The 18,868-nt window shown below is 44.3% G+C and overlaps 1 protein-coding gene across 4 annotated transcripts in view; it reads right to left on the bottom strand.

The window, feature by feature from the left end:
* SEC24D (SEC24 homolog D, COPII coat complex component) overlaps nucleotides 1–18,868 on the bottom strand; it is a 112,217-nt gene that overhangs the window by 12,005 nt on the left and 81,344 nt on the right. For all 4 annotated transcript variants that reach the window (XM_043871421.1, XM_043871424.1, XM_043871422.1 and 1 more), the window contains exons 12-19: nucleotides 15,472–15,663; nucleotides 14,809–14,902; nucleotides 6,489–6,605; nucleotides 5,609–5,779; nucleotides 4,256–4,352; nucleotides 3,976–4,121; nucleotides 2,994–3,132; nucleotides 2,125–2,243 (exon numbers count right to left, since the gene is read on the bottom strand). In XM_043871421.1, coding sequence (XP_043727356.1) covers nucleotides 2,125–2,243; nucleotides 2,994–3,132; nucleotides 3,976–4,121; nucleotides 4,256–4,352; nucleotides 5,609–5,779; nucleotides 6,489–6,605; nucleotides 14,809–14,902; nucleotides 15,472–15,663 — 1,075 coding nt within the window. The remainder of the gene's footprint in view (nucleotides 1–2,124; nucleotides 2,244–2,993; nucleotides 3,133–3,975; nucleotides 4,122–4,255; nucleotides 4,353–5,608; nucleotides 5,780–6,488; nucleotides 6,606–14,808; nucleotides 14,903–15,471; nucleotides 15,664–18,868) is intronic.

Here is an 18,868-nt window from a genome sequence, read left to right as displayed (position 1 = left end):
AATTTTGCACCTTAAGCTCCTCTTTTGCAACATCTTGTGCTGGCCCTGGCAATTCAGTAAAAGCATATCTCCTGAGGTCCAGTACATATAGTGCAAGTACACAGCTCCTTAACAGTCTTGCTTGGATCAAGGAAACTTTGGGCTCTGTAGTATTGAATAAAACAGTGGAATTCCTTTACAGATTTCTCCATGGAAATTATTTCTTGCAAATGAACTATGGAAAGACCATCAAATTTGAAGTTACATTCTTTGAGAAGAACCTCAAGCCTAGCCATTCTGTTAAATAATGGTGTATTTTAATATATCATTGTTACTAACAGTATTATCATCTCTACATTTCCCCTATTCCCTGATGGAAAAAGGTATAGCTGAAATGTGCTAATGGAGAAAGAAAAATCTCCAAAAGAACAGGACTAATCTTTATCTACTTTTTTCAGAAACAGACTGGCATCAGAATGCTGTCACTCCAGAAATAAACTGTGCAAACAGATGATCTAGTAAGTAAAGGCAAAGCTTATAACTTTAAACCAGAAGGAACCGACCAGTTTTATTTCTTCCCTTAAGTAGGCAACAGATTTGTTTTTAACGTAAGGTTTTTTTGAATCCAGTTGTTTTAGCAAATAGACTTCCTTAGAGCTCACTAACTGTACCTGTTCTTCTTCAGCAAGTCCTCCTGACATGTGAGACACTCCAGACACAGAGCAATGTTTCCAGAGCTCCAAAACAGTGAGACTGGGGGGTACAGTGGTCCTGGCTGGACTGTACCCAGGAGCTCCTGGGGGGCTCTGTGTAGGATGCTCCAAAATGGGACTGACGCTGAGTTTACTGAAGAGGCAAATCCTCTGAATAACAAAGAGGGCTGACTCACACAGATCTAAGAGTTGCTTCTGTGATATCAGCAGGAGATGAAGAATGGATGGCTACTTTAATCCCTCTGGACAACAAAGGAATTTCTGTAAAAAGTCCAAACTAATAATGATCTTTTAATTTCCTGCATTACCCAGATTATGAATTTGGCCCCCAGATGTATCTCTACTATTGTTGTTGCTGAAGGGTTGCGTTAGGTGGACTTTCAAGTGTCACTGTGAACAAGAATTAACCAGAAAGTCTCCCACCTGTTGCCATCTTCTTTGATTCTGTGTTCAGATGTTCAATATAGCTATGAAAAATGGCATCTAGCTATGATGGGAAAGATTACGAAAAAGAGAACAGATACAAAAATAAATGTGGGCCTGAGGTTCTGCGTTTTTTTTTTCTTTTGTTTTTATGAGTCAGATTTATTTAAAAGACCTTCTAAAATTTCAGGTTATTAGCCAACTTTTTTCAAAACTCTTCATACCTATTACTAATTTTTTGTTTTTTGGCTGTGCAGCATGGGGATCTTAGTTACCCAGCCAGGGACCAAACCTGTGCCCCCTGCAGTGAAAGCATGGAGTCCTAACCACTGGACTGCCAGGGAGTTCCCTATTATTAACTATTAAATACAAAGAACTTTAGAATTTGTAAATTGTGTTTATAAAATATAGATAAGTCATTTCTGCCATTAGCTCGTGTCAACTTTGATTGTTAATATATCCAAAAAGTATTTAAGCTTCCCCATTTCACAATGTAATATTCATCTTTATATGCAAAAGAAAGCCTGATTTATATTGACATTTCTTACATATAACATTCTTTCGTTTTACATAATGTAGTGACTGTCAGCACAACATGCACACACATTTTGAGGTTCATGCATGTTGTAAGGCCACTAAGTTGTTTAATGTTGGCTGTAAAAATACCATGGGCTTCCCTGGTGGCTCAGCTGGTAAAGAATCCACCTGCAATGCAGGAGACCTGGGTTTGATCCCTGGGTTGGGAGCATCCCCTGGAAAAGGGAACGGCTGCCCACTCCGGTATTTTTGCCTGGAGAATCCCATGAACAGAGGAGCTGGGTGAGCTACAGTCCATGGGGCTGCAGAGTCTGACACACCTGAGCGACTTTCACACATAAAACACCATGGTCCCCCCAGTGGCATCCTCAGTCTTCTTGGTTACAGTTCACTGGGCAGCATCTCAGTGCCCAGAGGACAGAGGCAGCAGAGCGCGGCATGAGCAAGTCCCGGAAGACAGCAGGTGACTTACCTGGCTGGCTGCAGATGGACTAGCACAGTTCTTCCGGTAACAGGCCAACATGTGGGCAGTCTGGTTAACCAGAATTTCCCGAATGACCTTCAAGGGTTGGTGTAGAACTGCTTTAAAAGCTGTTTACACAAAACAATGAAAAGGGTGCAAAGTTTAGCTCAGAAATGGATCCCTCCAAATAATAAAAGAACAAATTGCTATTATCTTCAGACCGCTCAGCTAGGAATAACAGCATTTTAAAATGTTAAAGTCATTGGATGAGGCTCTCCTCTTGACTAAGTATGATTTAGCCAATGGAAAACAACAGCCTACCTATAACAAAAGGCAGGAAATCGGTCCAGATTCTTCCTTAGAATATTAGAAATAGGACTCTACTCAGAGAAAAGCAAGACCAGTTCACCATCTCGGATGCTCTGAACTCCTACAGGCTGGACTGCTCTTCTGAAGCTCAGTGTAGAATTTCAGCTGGGGTTTGGGGCAAGGAGGGGAGAAGGAGCCAGAAAACACCTCGGGCCCCTACCATTTCCTAATTATCTCGGTAAGGGTAATCCAGTTCAGTCTCATGTGAGGGACCCTATTTTTCCATTATCTCCCTGTGCCAGAGGGCACAGCACACCATCCTGAGTCTCAGGATCACCTTTGTCAATTTCAACTCTGTCGCCCTGGGAAGGACTCAGTGTTCTGCTTATTTGTCTAGAGCTAGAAATGCTGACTCTTATTCTTTACCCTCTGTTTTTATAAATTCTGAATTTACCCACCAGAAGGCTACACAATCCCAAGACCTGTTAGCTACTAACTTGGTTTAACCCACAAGGCTGCCTGAACCACTAGGCAAGGTACTCTGCACCCCAGGATTGGCAAAGAGTTACCTGACTTGGCGAAAAAGTTGACGAGGGCATCTGTCTCGCAGCTCTTATAGAGATCCGCCAGCTGGGAGCTGCAGTTCAAGGCCAGGTTGTGAATCCGAAGTCGTCTCTGACCGCCGACGGTTGTGTAGAGCACGGCGCACTGCAGAGGCAACATTGCGGGCGCGTTGTTTCCTGGTGAGCACGTCCACCCAAGCTAGCCTGCTCTTCCTTACGTGCACATTTCGCTGGTTTAAGCTTAGGTTTTAATGGGGCTGTTCACATGTAAATACCTGTTTGCGTTTCCACAGCTAGGCTACACTTCCTAGCTTTGATTTTATTGCCAGGGATTCAGGTCCAGAAATAATACCTTCACATTATCATAGTCCTACTCCAGGCTCACTTCACCCAGAAAGAAACAGCAAGCTCTGGTGACAGGTTTTATACTAATGATAAATATATACATTTTGATAATGTGAACAAGTAACCATTTCCCCATTTCTGTGATTTTAAAATACATATTAATTACTAGAGTTCTTCCTCAATTTGATGTCAACCTCTCCCTTCTTTGAGGGTGATACTGTTGTCTGAAAACTGACCATTAGGATTTCTCCTGTTTTATGTCACAGTCTCCGTGGCTTCTAGTTAATCTTACTTGCTACAAAGCCATGTCCTGTGGACACTTGCTTCTGCCATGATGACCCGTCTCAGCACAGTGTCCGGCGCATGGCAGGGGTGCTGCAAACCCGGGGACTGGGGGCCAATGCCTGTCATCTGACCTCAAGTTTGTGGGCTCTCATGCAAACACTCCATTGACATCATTACTTCCAAGAAACAGCACAGGAATCAGAGTGTGCAGAATAAGCCACAGAGCCCTCCAATCTAGTGCCTTCCACCTTTGGACTTCCTTCTGGAAAGACTGGCACAGCCGTTGGTCCTGGGAGTCTCCCCAATGATCACTGTCAGTAACAAACTAAGCAAAAGCCAGGTGTCTGCTCTGAGTCACCTGAATCAAGGCCCCGGTGTCTTCACTGAGCTTGTCATCATGCTTGAACTCCACGGTCACGGCTTTGTCACAGTCGATGGCTGCCATCTCTACGTCGGTGGTGTTGTTCATATAAATGCCGCCAAAGAAGTCAGTGGCTCTGAAACCTGAGGAGGAGGAAGGAAAATGAAAATTTTGTTTCTCCTTATTTTACTGTCGTTTTCTTTGTTGGCCTGTTGTTAGTTTCAAGAGGAAGCACTTATACATCAGAGACCAGAAAACCAGTATAAACGGAAAGTACCTGTGCTGGTACGAACCCGCATGATAGCATCAAATCCTATTTTCTTCTCAATATCGTTTCTGAGGTCATTCAAAAACTGCTGGCTGTCCAAGTGCATCTAAAAAATAAAGGACAATCATGTCCACCAGGTGGCGGTAAAATACTGAAAACAATTCTATTAAAAAAAAAAAAATCTTGATTAAAACCTAGTTTATCCAGAAATCTTAGGGTTCAGAAAGCCCTTTCAATGTTATTTCATTTGTGATCTTTGATCTTATCAAATCCCTTAGCTAGTTAACAATATAAGTACGTAGCTATGCAATTAAAAATAATTGCATTCATCAAAATAAAGATGATGAACATTTGTGACATTTGTTGGGGGAACACTCGTTCCTACTCCATGTTTCCATGTGGGGGTACACACACCAGAGGCGCCTCCTCACCCTTTCTCGGGTGAGGGCAGGTGACCTCTGAGTTTGGGACAAGGAGCCGGGCGGGCAGAGGTTAGCCTCTTCTGCAGCCTCTGGGGTGGGGGGCAGCCTGCAGGAGGCACGCACAGCCTGGCCCTCAATATTGGAGCTTGCAAGGGCCAGGGGTCCAGGAGACGCTTCTATCTGCGCCCACCCTGTGTCTGGTGGTCTCTGTCTCTCCGAGGGGAAAAGAGCGGCAAGTCCCACAGACCTGGGTCCCTTCCAGTGCTGACATTTCTGACCATCTCTTGACTCTCAGTTCAGGCTTGGAAGAGAGGGGGTACAATGAACTGACCCCTTCAAACCATAGCAATTTAAAACCAACACATGGTCACTTTAAAAAGCAATCTTAAATATACTGAATATAAACTTTTGCATAACATATAAACATTTTATAGAAAATATTATTTCCCTTCAACAGGGAAGCTTACACAGTGATATTCAAACCTGAGGCTGAATGAGCTCAATCTGTTGCCATACCTTAGGACGCAGGAGAGCAATTTTTTTTCTGTAATTTTAAAAAAAACTTCTTTGATTGGAGGATGATTGCTTTACGATACCGCACAACACCGTGAATCAGCCGTCAGTATGCTTACACCCCCTCGGACCTGAGCCCCCACCCCACCCCGCGTCTCCCCCTCCAGGCCATCAGAGCCCGGGCTGAGCGCGCTGGGCCCCACAGCAGGCCCCGCCGGCCGCGTGTTTCACGCGCGCTCGTGTGTCTATGCCAGTGGCACTCCCCCATTTCGTCCCGCCCTCTCCTTCCCCTGAAAGCAATTCTCAGCCACCAGTCCGTCCTCTGCCCTCGGCTCGAGAGTTCACGTTTGTCGGTTGCCCACGAGGGGGCGCAGCTTTGAGGTCCAAGCGGCAGGAGGAACCCGGGGAACAGACGGCGGGCATTTACCTGGAAGCCGTTGTATTTGTAGAGCGTGCCCCCCGTGAGCTGGGGCACGAGCCCCAGGGAGGCCACGTCCACGTACTGGCTGGGGAAGAGGAAGAGGGTCACGCAGCAGCCGTGAGCCACGCAGTCTTTGGCCAGAGAGTCGTAGACGTTGGTCTGAGGCTGGAAAAGGATCTGAAGGAAAGGGCGCACAGAGGGGGAATGAAGCCCGCAGAACGTTTCTGCTGTTAGCGTCCACTGCGTCCTCCGGGCTGAGGAAGCGGGCCGCGGTGTGCCCAGGGGGGCGGCTGTCAGCGCCCCGTGTGCCAGGCGTGCGCCACGTCAAGTGCACGCACGTGCGTGGGTCATCGGACCCCGACTCCAGGGATGCTGACGCCGCTGCCCTCCCTGCACAGGCCGAGACAGGCGCCTGTCCGGGGTCGCGGGGCCCCGGCTGGATGCCCGTCTCACAGTTCACCCTGCGCCCTGACTGGGTCCCAGGGCAACAGCTCAGAGGGTTTGAGCAAAGCGTATTCTGAGCCCCGGGCACGCCAGGACTGCCGTCCGAGGGGGCTGTCCATCACACTCACCCTCTACCTGACCTTTCTGCATTTCCCCCCATTTCTCCCCTCCCCTTAACAGTCTTACCAAGCAGTGTCTTACATGAGTTATACATGAAAAAGCTTGAGATTTTATCTTAATGTAGATCAGATATCCCTTTCCCTAGGAATATACAGTTTCCTAAAGTATTTACAATTCACAGTCTTCCTTACAATGTACAGTACCCCGGATTTATACATTTAACTTTGCCCCCTTTCCTACACAAATCACACATGCCCTGTCTCTTTATTCCCTTGTAAGAACTGACATATAGACATTTCAAAGGGCAGCTGTTTACATATACCTTTTCTTTGTCCGTATTAATCATTTTTTTGTCATCTCTGTTTTTGAGTTTCCCTGGTGCTTCTGCAGTTGGCAAAGAGGAATGGAAGATGAACAGCTTCCCAGGACAGTCTGCTGCCTTTAAAAAAAAAAAAAAAAAAGACTTCGGTAGGAAAGTTTTATAGTAAGGGACTCTGAAAAATAAAATATAAGTCCTTTCTATGAGCTGAGCACTGTATACATCTCATTAATCCTCACAATAACCTTGTGCCTTATATAGACTGGGAAACAGGCTCAGGGAGGCTGAGAGATCTGCTTCAAGTCAAACAACCTGTAAATGAAAGAGACTATAAATATGCATACATCGGCTGCACTGCAGGGCTTGCAGAATCTGACTTCCCCAGCCGGGACGGAACCCAGGCCCCAAACGGTGACAGCATGCAGTACCAACCCGTGGACCACCGGGAATCCCCGAAGAGCCAATATTTAAGTGTAGGTCTCTGTACCATGTTTTAAACACCTATTAAAATGATGTGTCCCAGTAAAAATACTTTCTCCTTTAGCCAACAGAAGTCTTTCAGAACCAGGTGAATCCCAAAAGTAGAAGTAAATAATAAGATTCCCAGGATCCTGACGGAATAGAAGCTCTTCTTTGAAACCGTCAGTAAACAGATGAAATCTGAACTGGTGCCCCGAGGAGGAATGCACAAGAATGCAGCGGTGCTGCAGCGGCGTGAGACCCAAGGAGCAGCTTTCAGGCAAGAGGACAAAAGGAAAGAACGTGGGATCACGATGACCCTGCGACCTGTAGTCCTTGGGAAGTAACAGAGAGCCCAGGTGGGCGCTGTGAATGTCGCCTCAGCATCAAGATTTAAAATCTTATTTAGGGAGCTGAGAAGTAACCTGTGAGCAAAACTTACTGCAAGTAAGTAACGCGGGATCCTGCCCCTCTGCGGTCCTGCCTTTCTCCAAGTCACCTGGGCACATCGCTGCCTTGAAATGAAGGCAACCGTTCTGATCACAGAGGTGGCTTTTCTCCCTGTGACGCCTGAAGGCTTTCCATTACAGGGTAAAGTCCCCATCCCTTTATCTGGGCAGGAAAGCCAGGAAACAGTGGGATGTGTTGCCACCAATATTTGCTGTGTGCAGCTCTGCCCCAGACCTTTGCACACATTTCTTATTTCATGCGGACAACCTGGGGAAGAAGGTAGTGTGGGCTGCATGTTAAGGTCCGGAGAACCGAGGCCCATCCAGCCTGGCCCAGGTCACAGAGCATGTAAAAACAGTTCCCAGGCCCTTTGGAGCTGAGGCTGAGTCTGTTTTCCAGTCTAATCTTGCCCTGACCATCCCCTCCACTGGAAGTTCTAGCCCTCCCTGCTTTCCTGGAGTATACCATATGCTTTACACACCTCTTTATCTTTGCACATTCTGTTCCCTCTGGCTGGAGCACATCTCTCCCTCTCTGTGACCTGGAGCGGTGTGTGCAAAGATGGGGTTCAGTGGCACACGCGTTGGGCTGGGTCATCTGCAAAATGTGTTGTGAACTTATTGCTAATAATAAGGTATGTGGGTTTGTGACTAACTTCCTCAAAAAGCAAATGAAGAGAACTCACGGTGAGCCCGGTCCTATGTGTCTGACCACGTGACTCTGATGCGCTTTGTGGACGGGTCCCAGGGGGTGGGTCCCAGCTGACACCCTGGGAGGGGGTAACCCATGCCCCGTCCCATCTTCGCTGTGTGACTCAGTATGAGCAGCAGCTTTACTGTTGCCCGAGACTTCTATTGAAAATTACTGACAGACACAACATTAATGCGGAGGAGGGAAGGCTGCCTTCTTCTCATGGACAGTGGCCTCCACATGCAGACACCACACAGGAGAAGCAGGCGGTCAACACTCTGGCCAAGAGACACACGTTAGCTCCAATAACCAAAGCCTAGAAGAATTTCCAGTGATACTGATAACAACACATTAAAGGCTTTGAAATTCTATGACTAAAGTTTTTTCATTTTTATCACTTTTACAAAAGTGTTTTTTTGTCTTAATTCAAGTAGCAGAAAAGGTATAAAACTTTTCTTAAAGGTCTGTCTTCTCCCTGACTTTTCTTGCCTCACCTGCCCAATTTCCCTAAGGAATTTATTGTCAAAAATTCTTCTATCCGTCTAGATCTTTGCTACTCATGGAAGGATTATAATTTTATACCACAGGAGTTAACAGCATGGGTATGGTTCCTGTCTGCAAGGGTTTAGAATTCCAGCCATTTTATTAGCTAAATGACACTGGGCAAAATATTTAATATGTTGAGGCATATTCTCTATGCCTCAACAGGGCTTCCCTTGTGGCTCAGCTATCAAACAGCTGCCTCCAATGCAGGAGACCTGGGTTGGATCCCTGGGTTGGGAAGATCCCCTGGAGAAGGGAAAGGCTACCCACTCCAGTATTCTGGCCTGGAGAATTCCATGGACTGTATAGACCATGGGGTTGCAAAGAGCTGGACATGACTGATCCAGCTTTCACTTTCATGCCTTAATTACCTAATTATATGACATAGGAAACATCATAACTGTTATACAAAAATACTGAGAGAATTCAATTATCCAGGACATGGTATTAATCGTAATTACACATACATGATTGCCTAGTTAATACTACCCATTGAGTAAAACTCTGAAGGAAAAAAGATAAAGTATAATATTAGGGAAAAAAATTAAGAAGCCATATTTATCTTTTTATTTATATATATAATGGCTATTAATTTCAGACATAATTTCATTAATCACATCCTTAAAAAAATCTTTTATAGGTAGCAACAAAAGAAAGAGCTCCTATGGCTTTATACGCTTTATGTCCCTACAAAATGTTATGTTTCTACCAGAATCTGATTGTGCCCACATGAGGGTATCATACAGGATTAGACGAGTGACATGCCATTCTCGTTATGATGGAAACAGGCTGACCTGGAGAACCCATTGTTCAAAGTTCAGCTCCAACGTCCTTTCTTCCGAGAGAGGTGTTATCGTTGCCCTTGGCAGAGCTGCTTGCCTCTACCTCTGCCCCACTCTGCTCTATAGATGAGACTTTTCTAGAATTCATGAGCCTTTATGATTCTGCTGTCTTCCAGGATCTCCGGTCCATGAGGAAGGCAGGCCTGTGACTTTCCTACCACGGGTTTCTCCAGCCACACCGCCCGCCCTGCCCCTGCCTCAGGTCTGGCCCCTCACCCTACAGGTGCCCCATGAATTCCCGTGGAGGGAACGTGGTGATAGCATCTTGAAACCAAACGGAAGCATTTATGAAGACGACTGAGAGATGGACTCCCCGCATCTAATGGTGTACTTGAAGCATAACCGCTCAAGGCCATTTCCCTCCAACTTTTTTGGCAAACTCTGTTTATCTCGTTTTATGGGAAAGTGAAAGCTAACTCAGAAAACTGCTCTGAGGCCAACTTGAAAGACGGTGCCAGCAATTCACATACAGTTGGATTATGAGTGTCAGATTTTAAAATAGATGCAGATTTTGAAAGACTATATATATTAAAAAAAGACACTACGAGTACAAGGTGCTGTCGACACGGAAGCGTGTACAACAGAAAATAGAGAACTGAAGACTCTGGCTGGAAAGTATGTGTAAGAACGTTCCAAACAGTCCCTTTTTATCTTTGTGACAAATCTGCACATGTTTTATGTCCGTTTTTGTCTTCCGTCTCTGCTTCAAAAAGTTTATCACAACTAATTATATATAGCTTTGACTTGGCATCTATCTGATAGAAGGTAAAGCTATAATTCAAGTGGGGGAGTCTGGTTCTGCGGCGTCTCCGCTCGGACACAAAGAACAAACGGTGTGCTTTGCTGTCCTCTCAGCTTCTCCTCCTGCGCAGAGGGGATGAGACCCTGGGCCCCGGCCTCCGGGGAAGAATACTCTGAGCTGCTCACTGACCTGCCGCAGACCTGGACACTCCAGAGGTACTCTTTGCTCTCCTCCCCACGGCTTTTTGGGAACATCAGCAATAAACATCATGTCTTGTATTACAGAGTTACATCTCTTCCACACACTGTAAGCAACTTAGAAACAGGGACAGTAGTCCTAACACTGTCTCATAAAACACAGGCATTTGGTCAATCTTTGCTGATTGAAAGAACAAGTGAACGAATGATGTGGTCTCTTCAATATTTAGATACTACCCTGCAGATTCTCAAAACTGTTAGCCTTCAGCCTGATAATGACTTCAGGCAAGATTTTAGTACCCTTGTATATGTATATACAAATTTAAGTCTGACTGATTTTTAGTCACACAGAAGCTGAAAGATGATGAGAGAGTATGACTGTCAGGGGCAGCTGAACTATCATACACACATTAGACATTTACACACTTTTACACAAACACACATTTACGCTATTTTTTCTTCATCCGAACCTGATAAAGTTGCTTGAGGCAGACAGTATAACCCACAGACAAGCTCCAACTGTACTATAGTAGTTTCTGCTCTTATACAACAAATTATAATCACCTGGAATCTTCCTGGGAGATGCAGAAGAAATATTTTTCATTAGTTTGTTATTTATAGCAATAATCTATTTGTAAAAAAACTTTTGATGAAACAATTAAAGGCACATAATAACAGAATTCCTAAGGCAAATGTAAGGAACTAGAAATCAGTAGAAAGGTCAGGGAAACCGGAACATCCACCCTAAGCAGTATTAGCAGTTTTATTGTAGTCAAGGCTAAAACAAACTATGAATTAGAACGCTTATCACAACTGACTCTAGGAAACCAGCTAGTGAATCTTTTCTACATGTTAGAGACTGAATCATTCAATAATATCTCCACTTAATGTTCTACACAAGAAAGAAACTGTCTTCATTGTGTTCTTTCTTAATTTAACCATTAGTTTAAAGCATAGAAGAGCTTCCCTGGTGTCTCAGTGGTAAAGAACCTGCCTATTAATATAGGAGACACGGGCTCGATTCCTGGTCAGGGAATATCTTCCTGTGCCACGGGGCAACTAAGCCCCTGAGCCCGGGATCCAGAGCCCATGTGCCACAGCTGCCGAAACTTGGGGTCTGCAACAAGAAAAGCCACTACAGTGAGAAGCCTGCACCCTGCAACGAGAGTAGCCCCTGCTCACTGCAACTAGGGCAGCAAAGACCTGGCACAGCTAAAGACATAAATTAAAAATAAATAAAAGCAGAGACTAAGACATTAAATCATAGTTAAATGAAAAGCACTCTTAGTCCAAGTGTAATGTGAAGCTGGAAGGGTCAGGTATGCAATTTTCTGCAGAGTTAACTTAATGTGAGGATATTCTGAGAGACTGCAGAATGAGTAGCAATTCTTGATGCTGGTGGTTCCGAAATACAGATAGTCAGTAAACTGTGGAGCTGATGAATCAGGATCTCTGGAAGTGGGGCCAAAAGTTGTAGTTTTAAAAAGCACTTGCCCTTTAAACACGTGACTGCACTGACATTAGGTGGGGCGTGGCCGCCTCCCGGTCCTTCTGCAGCCGCGGGGCCTGTGCAGGGTTGGGGCTGGGGGAACCTGGCAGCAGGCAGGGGCAGGAACCGCCACCAACAGCATGTCCAGCTCTGTCGTTTTGTAAAGGCAGCTCCTCATCTTCACAGAAGGACAGTTCTTTACCTTCTCCAAAAGGAGTTCATTCTACTTTGTAAGAATAGTGTACTTATTAACTTTGATTTCTGATTAGTTATATTTAGAGGTTCGTTTCTTCTCTTTAAACGTCAGTGGAAAGGCATATGTTACTCTAACATTAAAACTGCAAGCATAATATAAAAATAAAAAGGAGATGGGCTGAAATGAAGTGGCCTCTGGTAACGGACGGGCAGCTGAGAACATAGTGCAGTCGGTGTGGTGCTGAGTGGCCTCCAGAACACCCTGCTCACTAGGGACACAGTGGTTTCCGTCCTGCACACTCTGGACACTCTGCACACTCTGGACACTGGAAAGCACGCACACAAACTGCTCCCTACATTTTTTTCTTTCTAGGAAGCTTAGCAGCCTCTAGACCTCGTGTGGACTGCCAGTGCAGAAGCCACTGTGACAAGACAGTACTGCTCCCTTTTAGAAATGATATATGGGGTTGAACTGGGATTCTGTATGCATATTTTAATGACGCCTGTATTTTCTTTTATGGATGAAACTTCCTGTGTGTGTGCACGCCTGTCTTTTTAAAAAAATTATTTACTAGCAACTACAGAACTAAGATCATGCTAAGATCTGGTCCCATCACCTCATGGGAAATAGATGGGGAGACAGTGGAAACAGTGTCAGACTTCATTTTTTTGGGCTCCAAAATCACTGCAGATGGTGACTGCAGCCATGAAATTAAAAGATGCTTACTCCTTGGAAGGAAAGTTATGACCAACCTACATAGCATATTAAAAAGCAGAGACATTATTTTGCCTACAAAGGTCTGTCTGGTCAAGGCTATGGTTTTTCCAGTGGTCATGTCTGGATGTGAAAGTTGGTCTGTGAAGAAAGCTGAGTGCCGAAAAATTGATGCTTTTGAGCTATGGTGTTGGAGAAGATTCTTGAGAATCCCTTGGACTGCAAGGAGATCCAACCAGTCCATCCTAAAGGAGATCAGTCCTGGGTGTTCACTGGAAGGACTGATGCTGAAGCTGAAACTCCAGTACTCTGGCCACCTCATGAGAAGAGTTGACTCATTGGAAAAGACCCTGATGCTGGGAGGGCTTGGGGGCAAGAGGAGAAGGGGGTGACAGAGGATGAGATGGCTGGATGGCATCACTGACTCGATGGGCATGGGTTTGAGTAAACTCCGGGAGTTGGTGATGGACAGGGAGGCCTGGCGTGCTGCGATTCATGGGGTCACAAAGAGTCAGACACGACTGAGTGAATGAACTGAACTGAACTGAACTGAACTAAAAGAAGAGCCTTTGTGGCTCAGCTGGTAAAGAATCCACCTGCAATGCGGGAGATCTGGATTCGATCCCTGGGTTGGGAAGATCCCCTGGAGAAGGGAAAGGCTACTGACTCCAGTATTCTGGCCTGGAGAATTCCATGGACTCTGTAGTCCATGGAGTCACAAAGAGTCAGACATGACTGAGCGACTTTTACTTCACTTAAAGAAGAGCCACTCTGTGGTCTTAACTAATGATTTACTGGCTTGCGATTCTCCACTCATCTTTCCTCTCAGGCACGTGCACGTGAATATACTGTTACTCCCAGGATGAACTCATTAGGGTAGAAAGACCTGTAGCATCATGTATAACTTATCACATATCAGGAAATTTACATATGAATTTCTAGACACCTTATCGGAGGACAGAATAACAACAACTGCAGAACTTTCAAACTGAAACAGATATTTGTCTTTAGCACTGTGGAATAAAATAGGAATTCCTAAAGTCTTTCTGTAGTCCCAACAATGATCACTGCTGGCTTCCACGGGATGAAAATTAACATTTCCAAATCGCTTTCGGATATAAACTTTATCTTTAATTTTATGTTAAATTAACATGTATTGAGGCTTTTTGAGGGATATCTGCAAGTCTTTGATCTCATCAGTAAATACTCTGAAGATCAAAAAACCCAGGCAAGCATCTATACTGGAACCAGACTAAAACGTCTGGTCACAAAATTTATGTGGAAGTAGTTCATAAACTTAATTCCGTAGGGTTGTTGTTGCTGTTTGTTATTATTGCTAGCCATTTATCTTAAAAATTAATTTAAATGTAGCTTTAATAATAAGATTAAAAAACCAATTTCAGGAACTAGCTGTCTAGACCAAAGGTGACTCCTGTGCTAAGGTAATAATGATTAAGAGTGAAGCACTTTCCAACCATTCTGCCTTCCTCAAATCACTGTCTTTATTACGACGACAATGACCAGAGTCACTTTGGCCCAGCTTCCCAAGCAGAGACATGCCAACCCCACACCCACGACGCGTTCGGGAGGCCCAGCAGCATCTGCTTCTGCCACTGACTAGTCACGACTTTGCCCCTGCATGTTTGAAAACCCCAAGGAAGGAGAGAAATGGGGGTTTTCCTCTTCATATCTGGTAGTTCAGATGTTGCTGCAATAATTTAAAAATAGATCACATAAAGTTCATATGAAAGCCAAAGGGAGGAGCTAAACTGGAAACCCTGACAGAATCAGTTGCTCGGATGCTAACAGCGCTGGAATGTAAACGCTGGGAGCGAGCTGCGGTCTGGCCGTTTCCTCCTGAGATTTGCGGGGAAGTGGGGAACAGCCTCCAGCAAGCTGCATGCTTTAATGAAGGCTGTATTTTTTTCATGGATGAAACTTCCCGTGTGTGTGTCATTTCTAAAGTTCACTTACTACCAACCCCAAGAGGCTTCTGCTCACCTTTAGGGCTTCCATGCCAGCCTGGATGACAGGGGCAAAGACGGTCTCATTCTCGTTAGAGTCTGCAAACATCTCTGGAATCTGATCCAATAAACTGTAAGAAATGAATGAGCAAAAGGCTTTAAATACTCAGCATATTTATAACACACATCAAGAAGTAACTCACGAGCACATCGAGGCTAAATACATGTGGTGTTTATTTTACACTGAACGCCTGTGCGTGAATCTCACAGGTCCCTCCTCAGGGAACGATACCCTGGCGCGGTTTGGCACCAAAATTCATGATTTGGTTGGAACATTTACAAAAATCATGCTCTTTATAAATGGTACTTTTCTGTTTACCACATTTCTGATCTCTTAGACTATGAATTATACAACAGTGGCTACATCATCAGTGAAAATGCTGATCCACGCACAGGAAATAACTCCTGTGCTGCCTCTCCAGCAAAGAGAAGGGATGGACAGGGCTGAGTGTGAGTACTAAATCATTCCTCGTTTTAGACACTGGTCTACGCTGAGAAGAGACAGACCTAACATAGAGTTTTATAATCCATGTGTTAAAACCCCCTTGTTAATGACAAAGCAAGACATATGTGATTGAATCAAGACATGAACAGACAGACAAGTGGCCTGGGTCTCAGTTATAAAGCACTTGGTACTTGCTTGTGGATCACAGACTGAGATTCTTGATAGTTGACAAGGAAACCATCCAACAGAGGAACAAAGACCTCGCTGACGTCGGTCACCACCATCATCTGAGGCTGGGCCAGGTTACTCTTCACATTGAAGAAATGCAGAACTTTGTTATATGTGATGAAACCAACTCGAATTGCAGAAGTTTCTTCTTGATCTTCCCTGTGAGAGGGGTGGGGGGAAAAGTTTGAGGCTCTTTCATAAATTTATGAGAGAGGTCTCTATGAGAAATCCAGTCAGGAATTTAAGTTAAAAAAATTCAGTAAGGAATTCCATAAGCCATATGGAAGATATGTTTTAAAGTTTTGTTATCATTTACCAGATGTAGATAATACTGATTCACAGTGGTGGGGTGGGGGATATTTCAAAACTAAGCAAGTTGATAAAAAAAATTCTCAAAAATCTAGGTAAGAAAACAAATAGATATTATGAATTTGTTTGTATTTTTCTAACATATTTATTCTCAAGCCATAGCAATTACGAAGTACTCCACCCCCGCCCCCACCACCATAAACAAGCTAGGCTTATTACATTCTTTATAAACAAAGCTCTGAGAAGTCACCAGAAGGTCACAGTAACAGATGGCGTATCTGAAGAGAAACACACGTTCAGATCACAAACGGGACAGCTATTTTATCAAGAAGGGACCTGCTCCTCCCGTGACTTGTCTTACACATTCTCAAGACTCAACAGGAGATGGGCTAGGTTTTGAAAGTTATATACCATATAATGGAGAAGGAAATGGCAACCTGCTCCACTGTTCTTGCCTGGAGAATCCCACGGACAGAGAAGACCGGAGGCTACAGTCCACAGGGTTACAAGAGTCGGACACGACGTGGCGACTAAACCACCAAACCATATAAACAAACATACAGGGCAAATACGTGAAACAACCACATCTACGAATTGACAATGAAATTATTAGGTAACCATTTGTGCTACTCACAAGTAGACAGTAAAAGCAATAAGGACTACAGAATTGTAACAGAGCATTTAAAACTTTTTGCAAAATTCCAGGACAAGGCTCTACTCTTCCTGAAAGGAGTATACAGGCACGAATCTTCTTACTCAAGTCTGTATTGAGTAAATTTATAGCTGAGCGGTCTGGACTCCCATGTTTTCCCTCTTCCTCCCTCCCCCTGCTGCTTCCACACCCCTTTCTAAAATAGCACACCCGGACACCAGTGATGCTCTTCCAGATAATCAGCAGTCGACATAACAGCGCTTAAGGACTGTGTTAAAGCCACAGGTGCCAGTGTCTCTGACCCTCAGACGTCAGCAAACATTCTGCTCAGGGAGAACTTTTTTGAAAAAGAACCTAGCGTGCTTGCTTTCTGAACCTTGCACGTGGCCTAGAGAGCTACCTGAGTACAAGAGGAAGGAAAATGGAATGACGTGAAGTTCCAACCGCTGGTTCCACCACAGACATCCCAGTTTCCTTGATGTTCCAGCAGAGTACAGGCTGACCCCTGACTTTAATATTCTCTTTTATTTTTCTGTTTACTTTGCTGATGGCATTGGCTCTTCACTGTGGCCTTGATAAATGAGTGGGCAGTTTAAGTAGATCCTTATAATCTCTTTCACAAGCACTTGGTAAATGTTTGTATTTTGGACTCGCAAAATTTTTGGAAACAGGAATCCTTCTCTTTTGTAACTACACACACACAGACTCTCACGCACATGCACACCCCTCCACATCCTAAACTGCGTGACATCAGGCAACCAGTGACGACACTCTACTGCATCCATGTGTTCCCTCTTCCTTCCCTTTTCGTTAGACTTTTACTCCTCGAGGCCAAGCACAAGTCCTCCTTCTGTGAAACTTCCCCTGATGCCACCAACCAGAAGTTATTTCCTTTTCCCAACTTCCTACAACTCCTTCTCAGTTGGCTCTTGGTAGAGAGTGTCTTTCAGCTAACATTTCCTGAATCCTTGCCTATAATCCAATAAAGGTCAGGGCTCAAGGCTTCTGCTCTCTGCTCTCAGAGGGCCTAGCACAACGTGGGGAATTAGAGGTCTTGTTGAGGACGATTATCATGATGGTGAAACACGTGTTTGGGATGGCAGGTTAGAGCCCAGACTGATAAACTGATTGTATCTTTTCCCAGCTCCAGGTGAGTGATGTTGCATTGGTAGCTTAAAATCAGCCTCCTGGAAGTGTTTACACCACAGGAATGAGCAAACAATGCAAATAAAGGCTTTGCTTATTTCAGAGCAGTTTTCCAGCACATCATTGGTTAAGCTCCTATTTCCCAGTAAACCTTGTATTACATAAGAGAAAAATGTCCAGCAAATCATGAAGGGCATTTATTCTCTTTTAATTGTTAACTCGGAGTCAGCCAAGGCAAAAGACACAAAAACTATAGAGAAGAATCTGAATTGCTATTCCCCATTGGCCTTGGACGTTTTTAGTGATGGGAAAAGAGTATCCTGGGATTCATAGGGTTCACTTAAATTCTAATTAACATTTTTTATAAATATCTAATCAGGACATCTCACATTATTACAAAATATTAGGAGCAGTGTTTTCATTGGAACAGTTGTTTTTAAATTTAAGAAAGAACTATGCTAAAATTTTCTTTTTCAACAGGATAGCTGCCTTGATAAACCATATCCAGAAGAAAATGGAATCTGTCTCTCCTTCATGTTAATTCTATACCAATTCTGTAAAGTTATAGACAGGATATCATAAAGAACAACGTGGTTTGTTCCCTTTTTCAATGACCCTTTCCCTCAACACTCGCCGCTATTATAATGGAATGAATCTGACAGAGCAACACCAGAGATATCAAGTAACCTGAAGAACTAGAATATTCCAAAATCAAACATTCTGAACAGATTAGCTACACCAGCATTAGACACAAACAACTCAGAAAGAAAGCCAAGAGTCTGGTCTGAATAACAAGCAAAACACTTCAATCTTTTCTGTCCTTTTCCAGAAAAGTCACACAGAGAGGGCTGCCACCCTGGCCACAACAAAGATGCAAATTCAAAGTTCAAGAGTAAGGAACGGGCTTTCCCTTCTCAAAAGACTAGCTGAGAGATGGACATACTTTAGACACTCGTGGTCGTGGTGGATTAGTCACTCAGTCGTGTCTGACTCTTGTGATCCTTTGGACTGCAGCCACCAGGCTCCTCTGTCCATAGGATTCCCAGACAAGAACACTGGACTAGGTTGTCACTCCCTCCTCCAGGGGATCTTCCTGACCCAGGGACTGAACCATGTCTCCTGCATTGCAGGCAGATTCTTTACCACTGAGCCACCAGGGAAGACCCGACTTAGACATTAACCAAGACTTATACTGTGCTTTAGAAATGCTCTTGGGCATATTACCTGCTTTAATTCAAAGAATTAAATCAAATTGAT

Source organism: Cervus elaphus, chromosome 17 (assembly GCF_910594005.1).
Source record: "Cervus elaphus chromosome 17, mCerEla1.1, whole genome shotgun sequence".
Taxonomy (NCBI): Eukaryota; Metazoa; Chordata; class Mammalia; order Artiodactyla; family Cervidae; genus Cervus; species Cervus elaphus.
This window is presented reverse-complemented; position numbering and strand designations above follow the sequence as displayed.